The sequence below is a fragment of the Petaurus breviceps genome, unplaced genomic scaffold, assembly GCF_028583685.1.
Source record: "Petaurus breviceps papuanus isolate PSGF00001 unplaced genomic scaffold, PetGlider_PUasm1.0 227, whole genome shotgun sequence".
Classification (NCBI taxonomy): Eukaryota; Metazoa; Chordata; class Mammalia; order Diprotodontia; family Petauridae; genus Petaurus; species Petaurus breviceps.
The window spans coordinates 4,800,038-4,825,175 of record NW_027185896.1 but is presented as its reverse complement, the minus strand read 5'-3'; the positions used below and the strand labels follow the sequence as shown (position 1 = coordinate 4,825,175).

General features: G+C 38.7%; 1 protein-coding gene across 3 annotated transcripts in view; it reads right to left on the bottom strand.

The window, feature by feature from the left end:
* Positions 1-352: 352 nt before the first annotated feature.
* RFT1 (RFT1 homolog) overlaps positions 353-25,138 on the bottom strand; it is a 50,088-nt gene continuing 25,302 nt past the window's right edge. For 2 of the 3 annotated variants that reach the window (XM_069095481.1, XM_069095480.1), the window contains 6 exons: positions 23,738-23,788; positions 22,901-23,031; positions 21,511-21,655; positions 12,005-12,110; positions 1,214-1,463; positions 353-805 (listed from right to left, as the gene is read on the bottom strand). In XM_069095481.1, coding sequence (XP_068951582.1) covers positions 641-805; positions 1,214-1,463; positions 12,005-12,110; positions 21,511-21,655; positions 22,901-23,031; positions 23,738-23,788 — 848 coding nt within the window. In that variant the 3' untranslated portion in view covers positions 353-640. The remainder of the gene's footprint in view (positions 806-1,213; positions 1,464-12,004; positions 12,111-21,510; positions 21,656-22,900; positions 23,032-23,737; positions 23,789-25,138) is intronic. The other variant, XM_069095482.1, reaches the window with a different exon arrangement.

Sequence of the window (25,138 nt, the reverse complement as noted above, 5' to 3'; positions counted from 1 at the left end):
CTTAGAAACATACTTCTCAGAAAGACTATATGCTTCTTTTTCCTGGCTTGTGGGGTGAATGACATTTGTTCTCTAAAAGAAAAGACCACATTGATGGGCTCAAGTAAGTAAAAGCATCACTCAATTATCTTACTTTAGTTTTTGTTCTGTAAGCAAAACTGCATTCTTCCTTTCTTGGGGAAATGAATTAAATATTTTTAAGAATAATTAAATTATCAGATCTCTTTTGGAGGGCCCTAAGTTTACTCAACTCTAAAGAAACCAGAAATTACACATTCTCCTATTAAGCTAGAACAGACCAAAAAGAAATCAACAAAGAAAAAAACACAAATTAGCACAAAATGACGAAAAGACAATTGAAAATGCTATTATTATTCTGATCTCTGTTTAAAAGTTATATTCTTCATTAACATCTAAAACTCCAAATGGGTGGGAAAACATAAACCTAGTATTATGTCTACTATTTCACAACAGGTTTCCATTTTCTAGTTTCTTATAAACTTATGGTTTTGTTAATGCCAGAATCTCAGTGGATTCTTGCTCAATGACATTTCTTCCTTTGAACAGGAAATAAGTCTGTACCACAAACCATTCTGATAGGCCTGCATAACTAAATATAGGAAGTGGTCCTCCTATGTGGTCATGTTTTTTTCTGGGTGTATTTGGGTAGGAACTGAGTCCGAATAAAGAAGATAAGCTTGGTTTCTGTGAAGAACACAGTCACAAGGGTAGCTCCCAAACACAAAGCCCCCACAATGATGTGCAAAAGCCTGGCCGGCCAGCCTCTCTCACAGCACAGAAACACCTATAAGGAAAGAAAACATCATCAGTGCCAGGAGCTTATAGCCCAGTCCAACCTAACCCTCCTAACATTTCATTCCAGAAGTTCTACTAGGACCATAAATAACTCCATGCCATTAGAGAACCTGAGAGATAGCCCATGTTCTAGGAGTAACTGATGGAAAAATAAAGATCTTGTTATCTCTATTTTTTTATTCAAATCAATTAAGAAGAATTTAATCTATTATGTCCTCAAGCCTGACATTTTATTGCATGGTCTATCACTGACAAAGTAAACATTTAGGAAGAACAAAGTCCAAAGCTGAGGGGGATAGGGCAAAGACTTATATTGGTAGGCACCTCAAGGTAAACAGTGCTGGAAGAAATAGGGGTGTGGTCTGAGCCAGAATGTGAAAAAATTAGGGAAGCTTACCTCTGAAATACCAGTAACGACTCCACTGAGCACAAAGACCACAATTAGAAATGGTGAAGGAAGCAGGCCTGCCAGCGGCCTGTGAGGACTCTCTCTGTAGTACCTATAGATATAGCGTATGCTTTGTGCAATTCGAATCCCCATGTTAAAACAATTGGCAAAGATGAAGCCCACGCTGCCTTGCCACTTGGTCAGGAAATAGGAAGACAACAAGAATGTGAACGACAGGGCCAGCATAATAAAGTTGTGCCTGTGAGAGAGAGTGAAGCAAATGAAGCTAAACAAGCTACTAATATCACCCACACAAAACATCTTAGCCTTCCTTTATTCTTTTTGAGGACAGAAAAGATACTCTGTAAATAATAAGGCACAAATTAACACTCCTTTAAAATCAATTATGTTTTGTACATATAATACATATTACAGATCTAGTAGGACAGAAAAGAACTGGGAAATATAAAATCACAGTTTCCCCTAATTTTTAAAATGAAAATTAATGGTTTAAGTGGGACCTTTTCATTTATTAGTGCACATAAAAACAATGGCTAGGTCCCTGTTGTGAATTATAAGAATGAATGTAAAATTCAAACATAATGCAAAATTCAATAAAACTGTCACAGGCACTGACAGTTTTAATCAAAGCAGAATATTTTATTTTAAAATGAGGATTGGGGGGGGGCAGGTGGCACAGTGAATAGAGCACCAGCCCTGGATTCAGAAGGACCTGAGTTCCAATCCAGCCTCAGACACTTAACACAAAAACTAGCCATGTGACCTTGGGCAAGTCACTTAACCCTAATTGCCCTACGTTCCCCCCTCCAAAATAAAAAAGAGAGGATTAAATTTCATACTAGAAATATAGATAATACCCTAATGAATGAATTTCCTTTGGTGCTTTCTTAACAAACACACATTCTAATCACATGCACAAAGATTCACAAATTTTATAAGGGTTAATGTGACCAGAGAGATTTTCCTAGTACAATTTCTTCAATTTTATAAACTTGGAAATGGAGACACATAATGCTTTGTATTCTATCCATGTTTTATATTGTTTCTACTACGTACATGATGTTATAGGCACTTTAAGGCACTCATTCCTTAAATAAGGGAAACTAAGACCCAGAGGAAATGAGCCTTACAGTAAGGCATGGTGGAATCATTAACAACTTTCCAATCTCATAGATTTCTTCTGGTCTATAAATGCTGCAATTATTAAGTTACTTTCAGGGCTACTTCAAACATGTGACTAGGTTCACGTAATAAAGTGTTTGGCAGAACTGTGCCTTTCTAACATTCATCTGTTTCTGTGCTTTTGTTTGGCCGAATCATACCAACACTTCATGGATCCCTGTCTTACCAGTTGAAGAGGGAACTGAAAGGAGAGTCTCAATAACTGGCACTTTATCTAGACTTCTAGAGAAGGAATTTATTTTCTTCTCACCCAGGACAGAAAGTCTTAGTGGACAATCTGAGAGCAGAAGCCACAACCACCATTATATGTCAGGGCTGGAGGGGTGTTAAGAAATCATGGTGTCTAAGCTGCTGATCTTACAGAAGACAGCACCAAAGACCCTACATGGGAAGGAACTTGTTCAGAGTCACAGAACAAGCTAGTGACAGGACTGGAACTAGAACCCAATGCATGAGGCAGTTTCTTAGTTAAACAACCAGCCGTCCGAAAGACTAATTTCACACTACAGCTAATACTCAGGCCAATGGTAGTGAGATATAGCATAGTCTACTTCTTTGACATTTTTTTCCAATTAAGAAGCTGTTATTTATGTTACCTGTTATAATTCCATGTTTCTCTGAAGCTATGTCTTGGGAAGGCTTGACTAATATACCATTCCTTGGCGTGGAATGAACAGCTTCACAAAACTCTTAGTCACATCTCCTAGTAAATGGCAAAATGGATGGAACTAATAACTAACTCATGAAAGCAGAGATTAATTCCATATTATAACCTGCTAAGTTTAGAATGCTAGAGTGAGCAACTTTGAGGCTGTTCTGTTACAGCTGATAATGAAGAGTCCTGCTGTCTTCTATCAGAAGAGCAATCTACAGCTGCTGCACTTCCCAATTAGTTCCAACCAAAGCTCACTATCTATAGCCTTAAAAGCATCACATAATTCTGGGAAAAAAAATGCAAATGTGAAAGAAGCCATTAAAATACCACTTTCTCAATCAATGTAAAATTATTACATGGTGACAGTAATTATTGTTCTTTAAGGCTTAATTAACATAAACAGAAAATTAATTTTTTTTAAAGCAATCGGGGTTAAGTAACTTGCTCAAGGTTATATGGCCAGTTATTTTTGTGTGGGTGTTAAGTATCTGAGCCCAGAACCGATCCCAGGTCTCCCAACGACGCTGGGGTCAGCACTCTTACTCACTGCGCCACCTGGTCGCCCCTAAGTAATTGGGGTTAAGTAACTTGCTCAAGGTTACATGGCCAGTTATTTTGTGTGGATGTTAAGTATCTGAGCCCAGAATGGATCCCAGGTCATCCCAACTCTGGAGCCGGTGCTCTTACTGCACCACCTGGCCACCCCCAGAAAATTAAATTTTAATGCTTCTTTCTAACTCTAAAAAGAGATTAGACTTAAAACTTGTACTTAGCAGAAAAACTGAGATAAAAAAAAAAGACTGCTTGAATAGTAAAGGGAATTTAACAAATTAAATGTCATTTTATGCATCTTTTGGAGTCAGTATCCACATGTATAAACTGCTTCCATTGTTATAAATATGATAGATAATGGAACAAAAACTCTATGTTTATAGATACGTAAATATGTAAAATATTATGAGAAGTCAACTTAAAAAAATTTATCAAATTTGCTAAAATATTAATGTTAAGTAACTAAAAAAAATCTTGTTGTTCAAAGGATTCACTATTACATATCCAGTTACATGTTCTGTAGACATCTCAAACTCAACATGCCAAAAATGTAACTCATTATCTTTCCCTCCAAACACATCTTGTTCCAAATTTCACCGTTACAGTTGAGGACATTGCCATCCTTGAAGTCATCCAGGACTACAACCTCCATATTCAGTGAATGCTGAATTTTTCACTCTCACATGCCCGACATAGAGAGTTTATTGCCCAATATCGTTTCTATCTCTACAACATCTCTTCTCTCCACTCACAGGGCCACTCCCCTAGTATAGGCCCTCATCACCTCTTACCAGGACTACTGCAATGGCCTCCTAATTGGTCTCCCTGCCTTCAGTCCCTCCTTACTCCAATCCATTCACCAAAGAGCCACCAAAGTGATTTTCTTCAAGTACAGGCTGGGCCATGTCATGTCCTTATTTGATAAACTCCAATGGCTTCTTATTACCTCTGCCATTTGGCATTTAAAACTTTTCCTACCTTTCTGGTCTTCTCACATATCAATTCCCTCCACATATTCCTTACTGGCCAAGCTGATGTTCTTCACACATTAACCCCCATCTAGCCCCAAGCCTTGGTACTGGCATGCCCTACTGCCAGTCATGTTCTCCTGCCACCCCACAGAATCCCTAGCTTCCTTCAAGAATGGACTTTCCTCTAAGGTTACTTTGTCTTTTTATGTACCACATATATAACTATATTGTTATTGTTGTCTCCTCCATTAGAATGTCAGTTCCTGAGGCAGCTAGGTGGTGCAGTGAATAGAGCACCAGCCCCAGAGTCAGGAGGACCTGAGTTCAGATTTGGCCTCAGACACTTGACACACTTACTAGCTGTGTGACCTTGGACAAGTCACTTAACCCCAATTGCCTTGCCTTCCCCCTCCAAAAAAAAAAAAAGAGAATGTCAGTTCCTTGTGGGCTGGGACTATTTTAATTCTATCCCTGCATTCCCAGTTCTTTGCACATTCCTTTCACATAAATAGATCATTGTTGTTGGCTGACTGATGTAATACTTCAATGGATCTATGTGTGTCGCAGATAGCAACCCATCCATGCCTTCTCATCCTGTGCAATTTTTGACCAGGTGTTTCCATAAATTTATAAAAGGTTTACTTAATGTCCTGGAGGCTTTCCTTTGGGCCTTTTAATATTCTGTGGTTGCTAGTGTAACATGCAAGCTGTCCATCTGTTTACTCCTCACTTGTTATTTAACTGGTCCCACTTCCTTTTCTGGTCATAGTTTTCATAGTTTTGCTTCTTTTACAAAACTTTGAAAGGATGTATCAACCAAGGTCAAAACAAGTTTAGATTACAAATTCACTGGTAAAATGCTGTGAAGGAGGAAGACTGAAGAACAGAATCATCACACAAAAGAGCAAAAAAGCAGTGGAGGGGAAAATGAGGTTACAGAATATCTGGTGTGACACCCAACAAGGCCTGGTCATCTCAAGAACAGTTACAGGAGAACTGCAGGAAATTACAGGAAAAAAGACAAGTAGAAGTGAATTAAGCAGATCTTCATTCAGCAACATTGGAATTCCCACATTTGTACTTTAGTGTGTGGCTATTATATGAGGATACTGAAATGGCACAAAAATGAGATTGGGAAAAACAGCTGGACAAAACTAAATACATGCAGATAGAAATTTAAAGGCACTTTGGAATGCACAGCACAATATCAAAAAGGAAAAAAAGATTCCAAAATAATTTAAAAAAAAAGGTTGGTATGAATAAATACCAAAAAAAATGGCAAATGAGAAGACTTAGTTACTCACAGTTTTCCTTTCCAACTCAATCCATGCCCATTCATATTTGAAAATTTTTATATTTTAATTTTATATATGTATAAATTTTAATATATACATATATAAACTGACATTCACTTGAACATTCTGGCCTCCCAATTAATCAACATCCTCAAGTACCTTGTAACCTTGATCTTCACTCCTCATCACATACAAGGATGGCCACATCTTAGATGGCCACAATCTTTAAGGGGCTGGTCACATCTTAGATCTCATCATTAGCATACCATAACTGTGCTACCTTCATGATTCTGAAATCTGGTATTCTCTCCTCTAATAATAACCTCCTATATTACTATCTCTTCCTTGACTTCACTCTACCTAAAACTATTCTTTGTTCTTACCAAGAGCCTGAATCCCTCTAATCCATTCTTTTCTCCCAGTCCAATCCTACCCACTCCATCCCCTGTTTTTGTCTCACTTTCTCTAATGGTTTTGAGCTTAGAATAACTAAATTTATATAGCAATTTAAGGTTTACAAACCCTTTACATTGATTATTTCAATATATCCCCATGAATCCTTTGAATCTTGAATCCTTTGCCTCCCCATCCCACCATTGTTCACAACTTGCCAAACTCCATCTCTGTGTTACCCTACCTTCTATTTTCTTCACAACAACTCACACACTGCTCAACACTGCTAGAAAAAGCCACACAATTATCCTTACTGATTCCACTACATATTCATGTTAACTAGTATCAAGTGGCCCCTCACTGATGCACAATACTTTTAGTTTTCCTTAATTGACTACAAAATCTCCCAGAGAAGTTATTCTAAGCTTCTTTTCCCTCTTCAATCTCCAATATCACCTTTTAGCTAAGCGACCTGGCCTTATATATTATATATTACTGAGAAAATAGAAGCCATCTGTAACAAACTCCCTCTTCTCTTACTTGACACCTTAACTCTATCAGATTTCGTTATTTCCAATTCTTTCCTCCAGACACGTCCCTTCTTCTCACCTAGATCCACTCCTGAAAGCCCCATACTTGTTGTTCACAGGAGCTCACTCCCTTGATTGTTTTCTTTCTTTTGCTCATCAATGATTTCTCCTTACTCACTGCCTCCTGCGTGCCTACCTAAAACATGCCTTGGTGGTCCCTATCCTTAAAAAACTTATTTTTCCCTGTTAAACCCTTAAACTCATATTTTCTATTTCTTTTCCTTTTCACAGCCAAAATTCTTAAACGAGTCATCTACCCTGGCTGTTTCCAAAGCCTTACTTCTCAATTTCAAGTTTCTAACCCCACCACTCAACTGAACTTGGTCTCTCTCTAAGGAACTCTTTGAATCATCTGATACCACTGATCCTTCTCTTGGATCCTTCTATTCCTTTGGCTCATGATACTGCTCTCTCCTGCCCCTATATGTCCCTTCTCTGTCTCCTCTGATATGTCATCATCCAACTTCCTTGGGTGTCTCTGTCCTGGGTCCTTATTTCTCTAGATGCTATTTCTCTTAGTGACTTCAACCATTCCCATGGGTTCAATTTCCACTAGAATGTAAGCTGCTTCTATTAGTCAATGATCAACTATGACAGACTTGGCTCTTCTTAGCAATACAATGATCTAAGACAATACCAAAAGACTTGTGATGGAAAATGCTATCCACATCCAGAGAAAGAACTATGGAGTCTGAATGCAGATCGAAGCATACTATTTTCACTTTTGTTTCTTCTTTCTCATGGTTTTTCCCTTTTGTTCTGATTTTTTCACAACACGACTAATGTGGAAATATGTTTAACATGACTGTACATGTATAACCTATATCATATTGTTTGTTGTCTTGGGAGAGGGCAGGGAAGGAGAAAAATTTGGAACTCAAACTCTTACAAAATCAATGTTGAAGACAATTTTCACATGTAATTGAAAAAAAAATACTTTCAAGTGCAAAAAACAAACCAACCTGAGATTTGTATCCACCGTACCTAGTATAACAGGTGCCTAGTGTTTATTGGTTTATTCAGACAGTTCCCAAATCCATACATTCAGTCCTAATTTCTCTTGAATTCTAGTCCAACATCATCAACTGCCTACTGTCTTCCTGGATACCATTTTAGGCATATCAAATTTAACATGCCCAAAATGGAACTTAATATCTTCCACCTAAACCTATCCCTCTTCCAACCTTCTCAATTTCCATTGAGTATATCAAAATTTTTTCTAGTCACCCAGGTTTCCAATCGTAGTAAAAAACTGACTCTCCATTCTCTCTCACCTGACATATCTAATCAGATCCCAAATCCTACTGATTCTCCCTCTACAACAACTCTGGCATCCTTCCCTCTTCTACATTTGCAGAGCTGCTAACTCTAAGTTCAAGCTCTCATCATCTCTTGCCTGGACTAAAAACAAAAAGCCTTTTAACTGGTTTCCCTGTTTCTAATTCTTCATTTTCTAACCTATCTTCCACACAGCTACCGAATGACTATTCTTATACATAGGTCTGAAAAATGTCCACCCCTTGCTCAAAAATCTTCAGGAGCTCTCATCTGCCTTAAGGATAAAATATAAACTCCTCAGCCTGGTGTCTAAGGCTGAATGGCTCCCACCTATCCTCTCTTGTTTATACCTATTTACATATACACTGTCTTCCTTTGAGGGCAAGGACTGCTTTTTACCTTTCTCTGTAACCCCAATACTTACCACCATACCTGTCACATGGTAAGGAATTTATAAATGCTTACTGACTGATCTCCTTACTTATTGCCTATGATCCCCTTCAAATACTCTATCTTTCAATCACACTGGCCTATTTCCTATTCTGCAAACTTGGCCTTCTTTTCCTCTTCTTTGCACCTTTGAGCAAGTGATGTCCCATGCCTGGAAAGCAATCTCCCCTCATCTCTGCTTCTCAGAATCCCTAGCTTCCTCCATCTCTCAGTTCAGGCGGTCCTTTTTACAGGAAGCCTCTTCTGATTTCTCCAGAAGAAGGGAGGGAAGGGGAGAAGGGAATAAGCATTGATTTAGTGCCTACTATGTCCTAGGCACTGAGATTCTCACTACTTCTTAGGAGGTAGGCGCTGTTATTATCCTCATTTTATAGTTGAGGCAGACAGAAGTGACTTGCCCAGGGTCATACAGTAAGTGCCAGAGGGCAAATTTGAACTCAGGTCCTTCTGACTCCAGGCTGGGCGTTCTGTGTGCTGCAGTGCCCCCTACTAGCCTCTTTGAGAGCAAAGGCTGTTTTGTTCTTGCCTTGCTATCTCTAGTACCCCCTAGAGCACCTGGCACATAGAAGTAGGCACTTAATCAGTGTTTGATTTAATTTACCTAACAATCCATTTGCCCACTTTCCAATCTCTCTAAAATCTTTAAGAGGCTGGTCTATGTAGGCACTACCTTGATGAAAGTATGAGAAAGGGAATCTGTAACCAGACTTTTGCTACCACCCTGCTCTCTATAGAGACCACATCTTCACGGTCACACAGCTGACAGAGAGGTGTAAGTAAAGAATACTACATCTTGTTTACTTTCTGCTGACTAAAGTAAAACTGAAATGATAAGGCAAAAACACAGCCTCTCCAAAAAGTTCTCTTCCACATTGACCAAGCTCTGCTTAGTTCATTTAAGATTCATTTTTTTCCAGTCCTTTGCATTTTCCATTAACTTTTTACTGTACTATATCCATCTTCCAAATTGAAGAGTTTTTTTCCATTTAGTTAAAAAAATTCACAGCTAATAATGTCAAATGATGAAATAATTTTAGTTATTTTTCACACAACTCCTATGGGAATAAGGTATTTAATAGCCCATACCACAATTATTTTTAGCTAAAGTATTTGATATTGATCTGGACACTATTAACCAATCCAATTCTGTCCAAACCCCTGGACTTCACATAGCAATTTGTTTTGCACCTCTCAAATGCATTTACTGTAAATGATCATTATTTGTGTATATCTCTTATTTCCCTATCAGACTGAACAGCAGGTAAGGACTGAAGACTGGCTAAAGTTTCCATCCTCTCCAGTACCTAGCACAGTATTCTCTATAAAGCAGGTGTTTAATAAATGTCTGTTGAATTGAATTCAAGTAAGTTACTGAAATAAAACTAGAAGGGCAAATAAGAATGAGGGTGGGAGAGGACAGAACAGAAATGAAAAATTTCTGGGAAAAAATCTCCTGGACTATATGTTTAAGGATCACAGTATTTAAACTTTCAAGAAAGTTAATTAAAAGCCAAATGAGAGCTCTTTTAGGAAGGCACTCTGCTTAGCATCAGTACTGAATATTAACATGAAAGTAATTATGTAAATGTTGTAAAAACTCCACTACAAGAAAAATAAAAGGAATTTCCTTTGGTTCATTATAATGGAGGTTAGCTGGAATAGATGAAGGAGGAAAGCAAATAGTCAGTGTCTACATTCCACACTATTTGCCACAACAAGTCTCCCCCCTCCCCCCTCATCTCCCATTTTAATAGATTTGGTATTTAACTGACTCTCACATATAGCACTCACTGCTATGTGTACCGATCTATCTATACATATATAATATGTGTGTGTTTACACACACACACACACACACACACACACACAGGTAGGTGGATACAGATATACAGAAAACTAGAAAAAAAACCTCAATAATGCTGAAATTATAGTATACCAAAAGAACTTTTTGCTTTGAGAAGATGGACATAAGACAGTTATATGGATACACACTTAAGTATCTCTGAGTCAGGAATACTTAACCTAGTATTAAGGTTATGGATGCATATGTACATGGGTACAATAAAGAGATTTCAGGGGGTCTTGTGAACTTGGATAGGGAAAAAAATTACATCTTTATTTTTACTGACCTCTAACTGAAATTTATTATTTCCTTTAATTATGAATTTTTAAAAAGATATTATTTAGAGAAGCAGTCCATAGGCTTCACCACACTGCCAAAGGGTCCAATATACAACAAAAAGTTAAGAACTTCTTGTGCTAAGTAAAAGACAGAGAGAGTCATGATCCAATAAGGAAGGCACCTGAAGTATCCATACAATTACTACTGTAGGCCACAGTAAGCAATATTCTTTCCTTCCCTTCTTCTCCTTCCTTTTACTTTTCTCTTCTGATTTCCCATTTTCAAATACACATGCCTGCAGATGGTACTTCTGAGCACTGCTAACTCCCCACTTGTGGAATTTAGGGCAAAAGGGGTTAAGTGACCCACCCTAATGGGTCTAGATTCTGTTAACACCGAATGGGAAGGGACTGAGTTCTTTTCCTAGTTTTTCAGATTTACTTTGTGATTCTGGAAAAATTGACTAATTTCTTGATGTTCAATTATTAAGAATAACAGAATTTGCTGCCTATTTACATAATAGACATGATATTAAAAATAATAGTATTAAGTATCTACTATGTGCCAGGCATGCAAAAAGAGGCAGAAAACAATCCCTGCCTTCAATGGATTGTAATATTAATAATAAAATTTTAATTGTACCATATCTATATAATGGGGAATGTCAACAATCTATTATTTTGAAAAGATACAAAGATAAATAGAACCTCACTTTGAGGTGGATAAACTAGTAAATTATTTCATTTTACTAAGATCTAAATTTGCAATTCTTTTTCCCCCAATTTTTAAACATTTTTATTTAGAATTCTCAGTTCCAAATTCTATCCCTCCCTGAGATAGTAAGCAATCAGATATAGGTTATATATGTGCAATTATATAAAACATTTCCATTTTAGTCATTTTGTATAAAAAGACAATAAAAGAAAAAGAAAGAAAGGAAGCAAAAAAATAGCATGCTTCAGTCTGTATTCAAATACCAGTTCATTCTCTAGAGGCAGATAATATGCTTCATCATTAGTCCCTTGGGACTATCTTGGATTTTGCTGAGAAGAGATAAGTCATTCACAGTTCTTCATTGTACAATATTGCAGTTACTGTGTACAACGTTCTCCTGGTTCTTTTCAATTCACTATTCATCAGTTCATGTAAGTCTTTCCAGGTTTTTCTGAAATCATGCTGCTTGTCATTTCTTGTAGCACAATAATATTCCATTACAATCATATATCACAGCTTGTTTAGTCCTTCCCCAACTGATCGGCATCCCTAAATTTGTAATTCTTAAGTTACCCACCTGTCAACTTCCTCTTTGCTCATAGAGGCAAATGTGAAACATTCAGTTACACCATTTACAGCAAGTAGGAGGACATATAAACAATAGCATCGAAGGAGAACAGGACCTGGAAACAAAAGCCAGACAAAAGTTTATCAAAACCACAAACAGAAAGGTAAAAAAAATGACATCTTTCTTTCATTTCTATTTAGTGCTCACAAGAAAATCAACAAAAACAAACTAGTACCCTTCTTGGTTGTTGCCAGGACCAGTGTTTCTGCAGATTTCATATTCAAATCTACAAGTCTTATTATTTGGAAAGATTCCCAGTATTCCACAGCACTGAACAGAGGAAGCAGCCAAAAACAAAAGAACAATTATGAATAAATAGTCCAGATATCTTCTTGACATCTGAAAGCTTGTTTGGATAGCAAGTGGATTTTCTCACTTTTTAATAAACATGGAAATTTGCTAGTCTCAGCACCACACAGAAGCAACTCCCCTGAAAGCTAAGGGATCTAAAGTGTAGAAGCCATCATGAAGAATAGACTTTGAGAAAATGGTCAAAAGCAAGCAACTGGGAAAAATATCCACATATCTGCAATGAAAGTCAAAGCTTGTCCCTTACTCTTGGTCAAGATGAAATGGATCCAATTTTACAACTAGACAACAAGTTTCTAAACAATCCTATCAAGGCAGGGGAACCTTTTTATATGAGATTAAAGCAACAGATTTGTAGAATCTGGAATTTATCCACTGTTTATAAAGGTTGTTAATGGATCCCAAAAAATTTTATGGAGATCATAAATTGCCAAATGAATACAAACAATTCAATCTGGAAAACTACTAAGAACTATTTCAATATTCCAATCTTGAGTTTTCACTAAAGAAAGGGTCATTCCCCTAATGTCTTTTTAGGCCCTGTAGTAGTATCTGACTGAGACAAGACAAAGCAAAGTACCCTGTCCTGCCACCTCTGCTCGAAGAAGCCACTTGCAATAGAATCTACAGTGCTTGTCCTTTGGATTTTTTAAGAAGTCCAGGGTCAAAAAGTGAATTTTATGTCTGACGCAAGGCTCCTTTTTGCCACTGCTACTGTCTATACCCGCCCTTTACACCCTCTCTGCTGAAAGAAAGAGATACTGGAACTCTCTCTTTCACCATTCCAGAAGCCTCCAGCCAGAACACTGGGTCACTTTCAAGTGGTAAAAAAAACAAAACAAAAGCCAGAGGCAGAGAATATGAGAGAACACATTTGGGTTGTGGTACTGAGGTAATACTAGGGTTCTCTTAGAGAAAAGATGCTGAAGCTGCAACATCCAAGTATGACCTAGGACCAGAATCTTAATTATAAGGTTAGAGAGGAAAGAAAGTTAGACATATGATGAAGGGACAGATCTGGGAACAACCTGGCTTTGGGAGAAGAAAAGAGAGAAATATGTAAGGTCACACTGAGGATCCTGGAGAAATGAAAGAATTATTATGCTTTCCCTTGGGATGGGAAGGTGGGTAGAAGAGGCTTCTGAGAAAAAAAAAAAGACAATTACCATATGGGATTTTAGTCATCAGTACGTATAAAAACACCAAAGAGTACCTGGATTAAAAGATTTGGCAAAAGGCTATGTAAGGATGGGCACAAATCAGGGAGAGACAAATAAGCAGCTTCTGCCTCTTGACTTTCTTGTGTCTCACATTTTTAGTTGCTATGTGCCAGGCACTGTGCTGTGTTGGGGATATGGGGGTGAGGGAGAAACAAGTAAACAACTACATACAAACAAGATACTTAGCAGGATAAATCATAGATAATTTCAGAGGGAAGGCACTAGTGTTAAGGGAGACTGGAAAAGGTTTCTTGTACGAAAACTGAGCTCTTTCAACATGGCAATTTTTTTTTTTAAGAAGCATACTTGCAATGCTTCTTTAATGAAGTTGTTAGAAATGACCTTTCAAACACCTGGCTACCAAGTTTAAATGCAACTCTCCTCCCTAGAGAGGAGACTTGGCTTTCATTTGCAAAGGATAAGAAATTAGAAACACAGGTGGCTCAGCGAGTAAGAGCACCGGCTCCAGCGTCGGGATGACCTGGAGATGGAATCCGGGGCTCAGACACTCAGCACCCACCCAGAAATAATAACTGGCCGTGTAACCTTGAGCAAGTCACTTAACCCCAATTGCTCAGGGGCGGCCAGGTGGCTCAGCGAGTAAGAGCACCAGCTCCAGTGTCGGGATGACCTGGAGATCGAATCCCGGGCTCGGACACTCAGCACCACACCCAGAAATAACTGGCTGTGTAACCTTGAGCAAGTTATTTAACCCCGACTGCTTAAAAAAAAAAAAAGAAATTAGAAGCACTAAAATGGAGTCTTTAGGTTTTCTACTTCCCACTCTCAGTGAGTGAAGCTGCACCATGCATCAGAACCACCCAACTTTGTGCAGTGCTGTTCTAGGTGCTATAAAAGGGAACTAGAGTGAGGGCTCCCTGAGGACAGGGACTTTTTTTTTTGGCTTTCTTTATATCCCCAGCCCTTAGTACACAACAGGTGCTTAATGAATGCTTACTGTGATTAACATGTGGGTTAGGTTCTAAAGTCAGTACATAATGCAAAAATCATGTAGTCAAAATAATCCAACGGAGAACCACCAAGACCTTGCTGCTCCTGGGAAACAATGGATTTTTCTTCATTAGTTAGAATTCCAGCTGCGAACTAAAGTCAGTGCTGCTCCTCCGCTCCATTCCCTACTGCTGCCTTTCTCCCTTTGTGCTTTCAACCCAGTACTTCTCTCCTCCTCACCTGCCCTGACTGGGGACATCCGCAGGGAATCACTTTGGGGCCTGGGAGCTGTCAGCAGTGGCCCTGGGAACCTCCCACGCAGGGCTACAAAATGGCTCTACATATATAATCCTATAACGTGTGTGTGTGTGTATACACATATATACATATGTATGTATATTTCTCTCTCTCCCTTTCTGCTGGGCATATAGTTAAATATGCAAAAGTTATCATGTTTTAAAGTGTGCAATAGGCTTTTAAAATATTACCTTATTTTATCATCCCAATAACCCTGGGAAGTAGGTCTTATTAATTATCCCCTTCATTTTACAGATGATGAAACTGAGGTAAATGGAGGTTAAGTTACTTGTCCAGGGTCACACAGCTATTAAGTGCCTGAGACCGAATTTGACCTCACAGTTTTCCCGACTCCAGGCCTAGCACTCTTCCCACTGACTATTCGGCTGCATTTCTTTTATCTCAGACTCACAGAAACACAGATTGGAGAGGGGGCAAAACGAAAACGTATGAATATGGAAGAAAGGGTTCCTTCCATTGTTACTGTTCCCTCTTCTCAAATTATGTTTTATTGGGAAAGGGACTAGACTTACTGACTTTTAACCTTCCCTCTAACTCTAGAGTTTTATATGATTAAAATAATTTATGAAGAGATTAGGAAGTATATATCCCATACATAGGACAAGGGAAAATCCATACTTGGGTGGTGACAGAAAGAAAAATTACATAATTTGGTGGGAAACAGAAGTATATGGCCATGGGGATTCCACATCTTGGTTTGGGAGCTGAGGTTAAACCATGGGAAATTGTCAATCTAGGAAGCCCGTGTTGAAGAGGAGATTTAAAGTAGCTTAAAGGACTGAGAAGTGAGAAAGACCTTGGAGATCATCTCATTTAATCCCTTTCCCCTTTTACAGATAAGGAAACTGAGGCTTAGAAGACAGAAGAGATGAATGTTTTGGTAAGCTGACAAGGAAGTAGCAATTTATTTTTTATTTTATTTTTTAAAGCAATTGGGGTTAAGTAACTTGCTCAAGGTTACACGGCCAGGTATTTCTGGGTGGGTGCTAAGTGTCTGAGCCCGGGATTCGATCTAGGGAATCCCGACACTGGGGCCGGTGGTCTTACTCTCTGTGCTACCTGGCCGCCCCAGAAGTAGCAATTTAGATGCATGGCAGAATCATTTAGGATAAGGCTGAAAATTAAGAGTGAGATAACTGCATGATCGAACTCAAAACTGATTAGTCTGCAATGAATAGAGGAGACAAACTTAGGCACAGTAAATAGCCATTTGGTATACCCTACTGGAAAGTTCTGAATCTTTTTTTTTTTCATTTTTGAAATGCTTTATTAACTTCTGATTTACATCATTCGTTTCCACCAGATTGTGAGTTATAAATTTTCTCCCTATTTTTCCCCTACACACCGCCCCAAAATAGCAGTCCCACAGGATATCCCCTCCTCCAATCTGCTCTCTCCCATATTTTCTCCTATACCCCTTCGATTTTTCCAGTAGAGCATGGTGGATCTCTATGTCCCAGTGCCTGTATATCTTATTTCCCAATTACATGTAAAATAGTATTAATAATAGTATATATTATATATATAATAAATATAGCATATATTTATATATATTATATATATTTATTTATTTAAACATTTGATTTTAAAACTGAATTCCAGATTCATTCCCTTCCTCCTTTGTCACCCACCCTTACTGGGAAGATAAGCAGTTCAATATAGGTTGTACATATGTGTGTCTAATGCAAAACAATAACACAGCATATATATTGTAAAAGACTGACTATATTTCTCTCCCTCCTATCCCACCTCCCACTTGTTCTATTCTCTACTTTGATCCTGTCCCTTTTCAAAAGTGGGTGCTTCCAACTTCCCTCCCCCCCAGTCTGCCTTCCCTCTCATCCCTTTCACCCCTACTCTCCTGTAGGATGAGATACCCTATTTACTGTGTATTTCATTCCCTCCCCCAGCCAAATTTAATGGGAATAAGGTTGACCCATTCCTTTTTGCCTTCCTATTCTTCCCCTCCATTGTAACCATTTTCCCTTGCCTCTTCTATATGAGATAGTTTACCCCATTCTGCCTCTCCCTATCTCCTCTCATTATATTCCTTTCTCACCTCTTAATTTCACCTTTTAAGTATCATCCCTTCCTGTTAAATTGGTCCTGTGCCTTCTATCTATGTATACCTGTAAACATATATACACACATTCACATATGTATTAATATGCCCATATACCCTCATATATATATATATATTCCCTTCAACTATTTTCATACTGAGAAAAGTTTCATTAGTTACAATTATTGTTTTTCCATGTAGGAATGTTAATAGTTCAACTTTGATAAGTTTCTTATGATTTCTTTTCCCTATTTACCTTCTCATGCTTCTCTTGCTTCTTGTATCTGAATGTCAAATTTTCTATTCAACTCTGGTTTTTTTTTTCATTAAGAATGTTTGAAAGTCCTCTATCCCACTGAATGACCATATTTTTCCCTGAAACATGATACTCAGTTTTGCTGGGTAGGTGACTCTTGGTTTTAATCCCAGCTCCTTTGACCTCCGGAATATCATATTCCAAGCCCTTCAATCCTTCAGTGTAGAAGCTTCCAGATCCTGGGTTATACTGATTGTGTTTTCACAATATTCAAATTGTTTCTTCCTGGCTGCTTGTAATATTCTCTCCTTAATCTGGGAATTGCGGAACCTGGCTATAATATTCCTAGAAGTTTTCTTTTTGGGATCTTTTTCAGGAGGTGATTGGTGGATTCTTTCAACCTCTGTTTTGCCCTCTGGTTCTAAAACATCAGGGCAGTTTTCTTTGAGAACTTCCTGGAGGATGATTTCTAGGTTCTTACTTTGATCATGGCTTTCAGGTATTCCAATAATTTTTAAATCATCTCTCATAGATCTATTTTCCATGTCAGTGGTTTTTCCCATGAGATATTTCACATTGCCTTCTATTCTTTCATTTGTTTGGATCTGTTTAACAGCATCTTGATTTCTCATAAAGTCATTAGCTTCCATTTGCTCCAATCTAATTCTGAAGGAATGATTCTCTTCAGTGAGCTTTTAAGATTCTTTTTCCATCTGGCATATTCGGCTTTTTAAGGCATTCTTCTCCTCATTGCCTTTTTGAGCCTCTTTTGTCATTTGAGTTAGTCTATTTTTTAGGGTTTGATTTTCCTCAGTCAGGCTGTTGGCTCTCATTTCATAATTTTCTTGCATCGTTCTCATTTCTCTTCCCAATTTTTCCTCCATTTCTCTTATCTGCGTCTTAAGGTCCTCTATGGCCTGTAACCAGCTCGTATTTTCCTTTGAAGCTTTTGGTGCAGGAGTTCTGACTTCACTGTCTTCCTCCTGTTCCATGCTTTGCTCCTTTTTGTCCCCCAAATAGGAGTCTAATGCTGGAATCTTCTGTCTGCTTTGTTTCCTTTGCCTGGTCATGTCGCCTCTCCGTCACTTGACCCCTGGGCTTTTTGCCACAGTAGGACTCTCACCAGACAGGGGAGCTTTCATCCCAAACGCTGAGGTTTTCTCAGCTGCCAGAGGTATTAGATGGGTGCCCTCTCTGAGGCCTCCCCAGGCTCTGGCAAGCTGGACACAAACCCCAGGACCTCCACCCTAGACTGCAATCCAGATCCAAGCAGGTTAAAGCAAGAGCGATTACCCCTCAGACTGGTCGCTTGGTCCCCTTACACTCTGCAGGCCAGGAGCTGAAGCTGCCAAGTGGGGCTGGCTGGCTGTGCTGGTATCTCAGCAGCTTTTCACCCTGGGGGCAAAAGCTGACACACTCCCTCTTACTGGGTCCCAAAGTCCAGACTGCACTGACCTCTCACTTTGTCCTTTGCATCTGTGTGTTGATAATTCTGGAAACGGCCAAAGCTGCTGCTGATCTGCAGTCCCTCCAGCTGGTGGTGCCTGGTCAGACCCGCCCTGGGGCTAAAACCTCAGCTCACTTGGGCCGGGGCTTGGCTCCCAGAGCGCTGAGCTGGCTGATTACTGCGGGCCTGCTGGGCTGTCCTCAGTGGGAGGTTAGCTTTTCTGTGTCATTTTGTGGGTTCTGCAGCTCCAAAGTTTGTTCAGAGTCTCCTTTTTACATTGATTGGGGAAGGTGGAAACCAGAGCCACTTGGAGGTCGTGCTTCTACTCTGCCATCTTGACTCTGCCCCCCTCTCACTTGAAAGTTCTGAATCTTAAACTTGATCTGAAGCACATTAATATGAAACTACTGAAGAGGAAGGATGAATAAAGAGTTATCTGTGGAGCTTATCTATGAAGAGTTATCAAGGAAGACTTGAGTTCAAGTGCTGCCGTTATAAATACTGGCTTTGGGATGCAGGGCAAGTTGGGTAACTGTCAGCACCTCAGACAATTCTTGAAGACTATGATTGCAGAGAAGGTGATGTTCTGCAATGGGAAAGGGAGTTCCTCCACTGGAACTCCCTACGTGATGATGGGGTGTTCAGATCCCAGCCTTAAGATCATGTCTCTGGAAGGCTCCCAATTTCTCAGTAGGCCCCTGTCCTGTGAGAAAATTTTCTCTTGTTGCAGAACACATTCTTTTATCAGAACAGACAGAAGGGTGCCTGGCCCAAGGGTTTTTGTCCCTGGCTGGTCCAAAGACTCTTTCTCTTGCCAGATCCCCAAGGTTCATGCCTTGTATAACTCCCTCAATGTCTGGTATACTTCCTACACTTTCCTATCCATAGCTCCCAAAGATACCTTTAGAGTACCTAATTAGCATCCCTGGAATTCCTTTCTCATGCCCCTTTTCTATATAAACCCCAGTCCCATTCTCACTCTCTCGAAGGTTTCTTAAAGACCACTGCCCACTTCTGATAAAACATTACAATAAACTTTTTGCCACCTGACTAAGAGAAGGCTTGAGTGTGTGAATTCATTCCAGGCAACTCTACTTTGGCATTCTCGGGGTCCCAGCACTCCCAAACCTCTTCAATGAAGTCATAGCTCTGACTGTTCTCTCTCCCCCCACCCTGGAAAAAAAGAGGAAGCAACCATTGGACTTTTATGGGAGTATAATCAAAGCAAAAAACAGAATCGACTAGGGTAAGCTGGAGGTTCATGAAGGAGACAGTCTGATGAGGATGACTGCAAGAATGACCCACACCAGATGGAACAAAGTCTTTGACAATTTAATAAATACTTAATAAGCTACACTTTTGAGAGGTTCTAGAAAGCAAATACATCTTTTTCACATTAGAACTCCTTGCTACTTGAAGAATAGGCTTTGAGAGGGTCTTTATGGGACTAGAACTCCGTAACAGAACCCCTCATGACTCAGAAGTTCTATCAGGTGATGGATTAGACTTTCGATGTGCTCACCTTAGCAATGACTTGGGTTTTTTTTGTTGTTTTTTTGCTTTTTGGAGGGCTATTGGGGTTAAGTGACTTGCCCAAGGTTACACAGCTATTTTTTTGTGTTAAGTGTCTGAGGCAGGATCTAAACCCAGGTCCTCCTCATGTCAGGGCTGGTGTTCTATTCACTGTGCCACCTAGCCACCCCAGCAATGACTTGTTTTTAACTAGCAAATCTGATTCTAACTTTTGCCATTGGTTTACATGTAAAAAAGGACTGCAGAGAATTTCTCCATTTTTTATCAATGTTTCTTTCATAATAAAAAATTTCACTATATTAATGCCAACCAGAAACAGCCAACCCTTCTCACTATGGCAATGCTGTATATGAAGCTGGCATCCTGTTGACTGCCTCTCTCAACAGGCAAAACTGCAATGAAATAGTTGAGTCACCAATCTCTGAACATCAATTCTGTAATGATCTCCCTTCCAGTGGGCTGATTTTAATGAGGTCTCAATGTACTTCTTATACCAAACCCTAAGAATGATGCCAGTGATTTAATCTGCTTAACAGCAGTTCTTTCTCTAAACTTAATTACCTTTGTTCTTGTTTATACAAACTTGGATCTTCCCTCATCCCCCAACACCAAGAGGCTGGGCCCCATTATCCCAGACAGCTTGAACTGATTTATAAAAAGTTCTTTTCACAGAGACTCAATGGCAAGAAAAGGTATTTGGGGTTCTTTTCTACTTATCTGGGGGATTAAAATAATTTTTTTAACCCTAAGAAGAACTATAAATGGAGGGCCAACCTGAAGATAAAGGTGCTATCTGATGCAGTTAGAAATGGATGAGCTTTAATTTATAAAATCACAAACTCAAATAATAGAAAACAATTGCTAAGAGAAATTTATGTCTTGAGTTGCTTAAAAGTTAAATTTACCCAGCCATCTTTTTCTTCCTAAATTCGGAGTTATGGGAATAAACACACCACTCACTATCTTGGTTTTATCTAATTCTTCAACAATTACCCTGAGTTATCCTTTACAGGCTTTTATGCATGAAGTCATTAGACTTAAATGGCATTTATTATCTTAACAAACTCATTAGCACTGTTACAGTCATTCTAAGGGAACCTGGTGAATTGCTTTGCAAGAAACATTTTGTGTCTTGAAGAAGAATAGCACTGAGGTGGGTTTATTCACCTCCTCCAGGCTGAGGCCTGTGTATCATGAAGAATCTCAGAGTTGTCCAAGTACTAATTAGGACAACTGGCTGTTTGTGTAGGCGATACAAGAGCCCTATCCACTGACAAAACTATCAACCTGGGTATACACAATGAATGGATTGTTTCCTTTCAAAAGAATTACAAACTAGGTAAAAAACGTGGAACATACCTGACCCAGTACTAAGCATGGACCCTCCGTAAATATCCAAAGCCAACTGAGAATAGGAATAGCCAAAAACAGTTATTGTCAGACCAATCAGAAGGACAAGCTTCAGCAGGGACTCTAAAACTGCTGCTGCCATGGCAATATCCTCCTGTGGCAGGAAGAAAAATAAAGGAAACCATATGAATCATAATCTAAAGGAAAATATCTCCATTTTTGGTACTTTAAAGCATCTAGACTTTCTCCTTTATTTCACATCAATTAGCAAATGAAGAGAAAGGGAGAAGAACAAATTATATATGAGGTGAGGTTTTTTTCCAACTGCTTTTAGATAAATTAATTTCAACTGTCAGAATGTTACATTATGGAATACCTAAGGAAACTCAATTCTTTGAAACCCTCACTTTTCCCTTTAACTTTTTCATTAAATTAAAACTGCAGTATGTTATTGGATCTACTGGCAGCATCAGCCCCCACCCCAAACCATTCAATTTTCAGTACTCTGAAGGCATTGTCAATGTATATTAAGGTCAGACTACATACCAGATAACTGCTAAGCAATCACTATGTTCCAGGAACTGTACTAAGCACCGGGGATATAAAAACCGGCAAGAACACAAGTCCTGACCTCTAGGAGCTCACATTTTAATGGGGAGAGAATATGCAAACAACTAAATACATACATAATTTATAGAGCCTGACATATTTGGCAAAATCTCTTAGGATTTCTCAGGGCAAAAGCTTTACCGACCCTGATTACAATCCAAGGGCAAACCATAATTCTAAAGCAGTTTCATAAGAATGTACAGTTTTTCCATTTCTTGGAATCCTCCCGATGTTTGCCATGTAAAAGCAGTATCTTAAGATGATTATTTGTCTCCAGGCATCTAATGTTTTGCCCAAGTCTTGGTAGCTCCCATGTATTAGAGTAGGGAAGGGAAGGGAACCATGTAACAGCTTCTCCTCAGCATTCTGCCTAAGCTGTGGTTCTTAAACTTCTTCATCCTATAGATCATCCTGAGGCCTTCGCTGGTGTCCCATATCCTTCCACCTAAGAGGTTAATGTGTGATACAATTTTTGTTGTTCCCAAGGAAGTGCCACAGTAGTGGGACAGCTCTTTTAGTTCTAAGACAGGATCAGGACAGGCCCTCAAAGTAACAAAGTAGGGGAAAACTAGGGAAAGAGAAGAGTAGTATATAAGGATGTGGTCATGGGGAGAACTATCTCCCCCAAACCATATGGAGCCAGGGGCTGTGCAACAGAATGATGAGAAAGGGAGGTTAAAACCTAAAAAGAAAACTTAAATAGAGGGCATAAAGAATAACTGACATTTCTTTGTTTCCTTCAGTTCAGTAAGTGAATTGAATTTAGAACTAATATGAGAGCAAAAATTACCTGCTTTTGAAGTTTAACACTCTTTCCCCTCTCCAGAACCTTAGCAAAGAATATGTAAAAACTCTCCTCTACTGGCTGGAAAACCAATCTGGCCACAAGTGAACCTAGGTTATTCACTATGTCATAAACACCTAGCAGAACAAAAAGGGAACATAATGCAATATTACTAATCTTTTTGTCCTGTTTTAATCTTCTACAATGGCAGGTTTTTAAAACTTATACAATGGACATTTTATTTTTCTGTTCAGTTTCCATTTCTGTTAACATTAAGCAAACAGGTATACAATGCTAAAAGAAGCACCTACAATCTACAAACATATTGACACATAAAGGAATCTCTAGTTACATAAACATACTCTAGAGCAGCTCAGCCTAGAGACAACGGGTTCCATCCTCTACCAATGTAAACCATGTCCCCTCTAGGGATATCAGAATCCCAGGCCCAGCAAAGCAGTAAGGGAGAATACCTCAATAGCTAAGACACTTTAGTGCCACTAATAGATGCTTAGAAAGATATTCTAGAGGGGCAGCTAGGTGGTGTAGTGAATAGAGCACCCACCCTGGAGTCAGGAGGACCTGAGTTCAAATCTGTTCTCAGACACTTGACACACTTACTAGCTGTGTAACTTGAGACAAGTCACTTAACCCCAATTGCCCTCCAAAAATAATTAAAAAAAAAAAAGATATTCTAAACCTTTCATACACTTAAAAAGAACAACAGTTTGTCATCTCTAGAAACTGACAATTTCATTTTCAGAAAAAGCAATAAACCAGGGAGAACAATATTAAGTATTTATTGAGTACTATCTTATGAACATTAACTATGGTACAGCTTACCTTGGTCTCCAAAATTTAACACATTCAAAAATGTCATCACATAGCGCTCACCTGTATTAAAAGCAAAATAGTTAATATTTAAAACACAGAGAGCTCCAGTTTCTCTTTTCTGGCTGGCAGAAGTTTTAAAGTGAAAAGTTTTCATTTCTAGCCAAGCATAATTCCTTGTGCATGAATCCAGTTTTAATGCTGCGAAATGTAATGAAAAATATCTTGAAACTATTTTTGAATAGGTTATGATGAAATCTAGGACAAGATTCCAAGTCAAGATAATTTACTCAAGTTTTAAGACACAGCAAGAGATCTGGGTCTAAATGTAATACAAAGTATTCATGTCAGAGTGGACAGGGAGATGCCTTTGAAATCAGAAAGTCCCGAGTTCATGTCCTATTTCTAACTTATACTAAGTATCAATCTAACACTGGGCAAATCACAAACATCTCAGAGCCCAAGGCAATTCTCTAAGACTATCAGTGTCAGGGAAAGTACTGATTGGGAAAGATGACGAAAGACAAATATTAGAGGGTCTACAGGAAAACAGGCACACTAAACTACAGCCTGTGGAGCTGTGATTTGGCCTGGTCATTCTGAAAAGCAATTTGTGATAATGCTCCAAAAGTCACTAAACTGTGCATAATACCCTTTGACCCAGCGATATTATACCTAAGCCTATACCCCAAAGAGATCAAGAAAAAAAGAAAAATGATCTATGTGTACAAAACTATTTATAGCCACTCTCTTCAGAGTACCAAAGATTAAGGGAGTGCCTACCTATTGGGGTATGGTTAAACAAACTACAGTATATGAAATTAATGGAACATCATTGGGCCATAGGAAATGAAGAATTGGATGGTTTCAGAGGAAACTGTGAAGACCTTTATGAGATAATGCAGTCGTTAGTAAACCAGACTTAGGAAAAAAATTTATATAATTACAACAACTTGATAAAGACAAACAACTTGGAAAGACTTTAGAACCCTGATCAGTGCAATGACAAACCACAATTCTAGAGGGCCAAAGAGAAGGCACACTAACTACTTTTTGCCAGAGAGATGATGGACTTAAAATGCAGAATGAGACTCATGTTTTTGGACATGGCTAATTTACAACTTTTTTGCTTGATTATGTATATTTGTTATGAAAGTTTTCTTTTTATTTATTTTTAAACTATTCAAAGGGGGTGGGAGGAGAGAAAATAAATGCCGATTAGTCAGGAAAATAATAATAAAATTTAAATTTGAAAAAGAAGATATTGATTTGCATAGCTACGGGGAACAAGAAGCTCCCCACACCACTGAAATCATAGATTTTACTTAAAGGGGAAAAAAGCATTCATAACTAGTCTCAGTCTCCTTTGCTGGATCTTAATCCTTGTCAGTCCACTAACAGTCCACTGCTCCA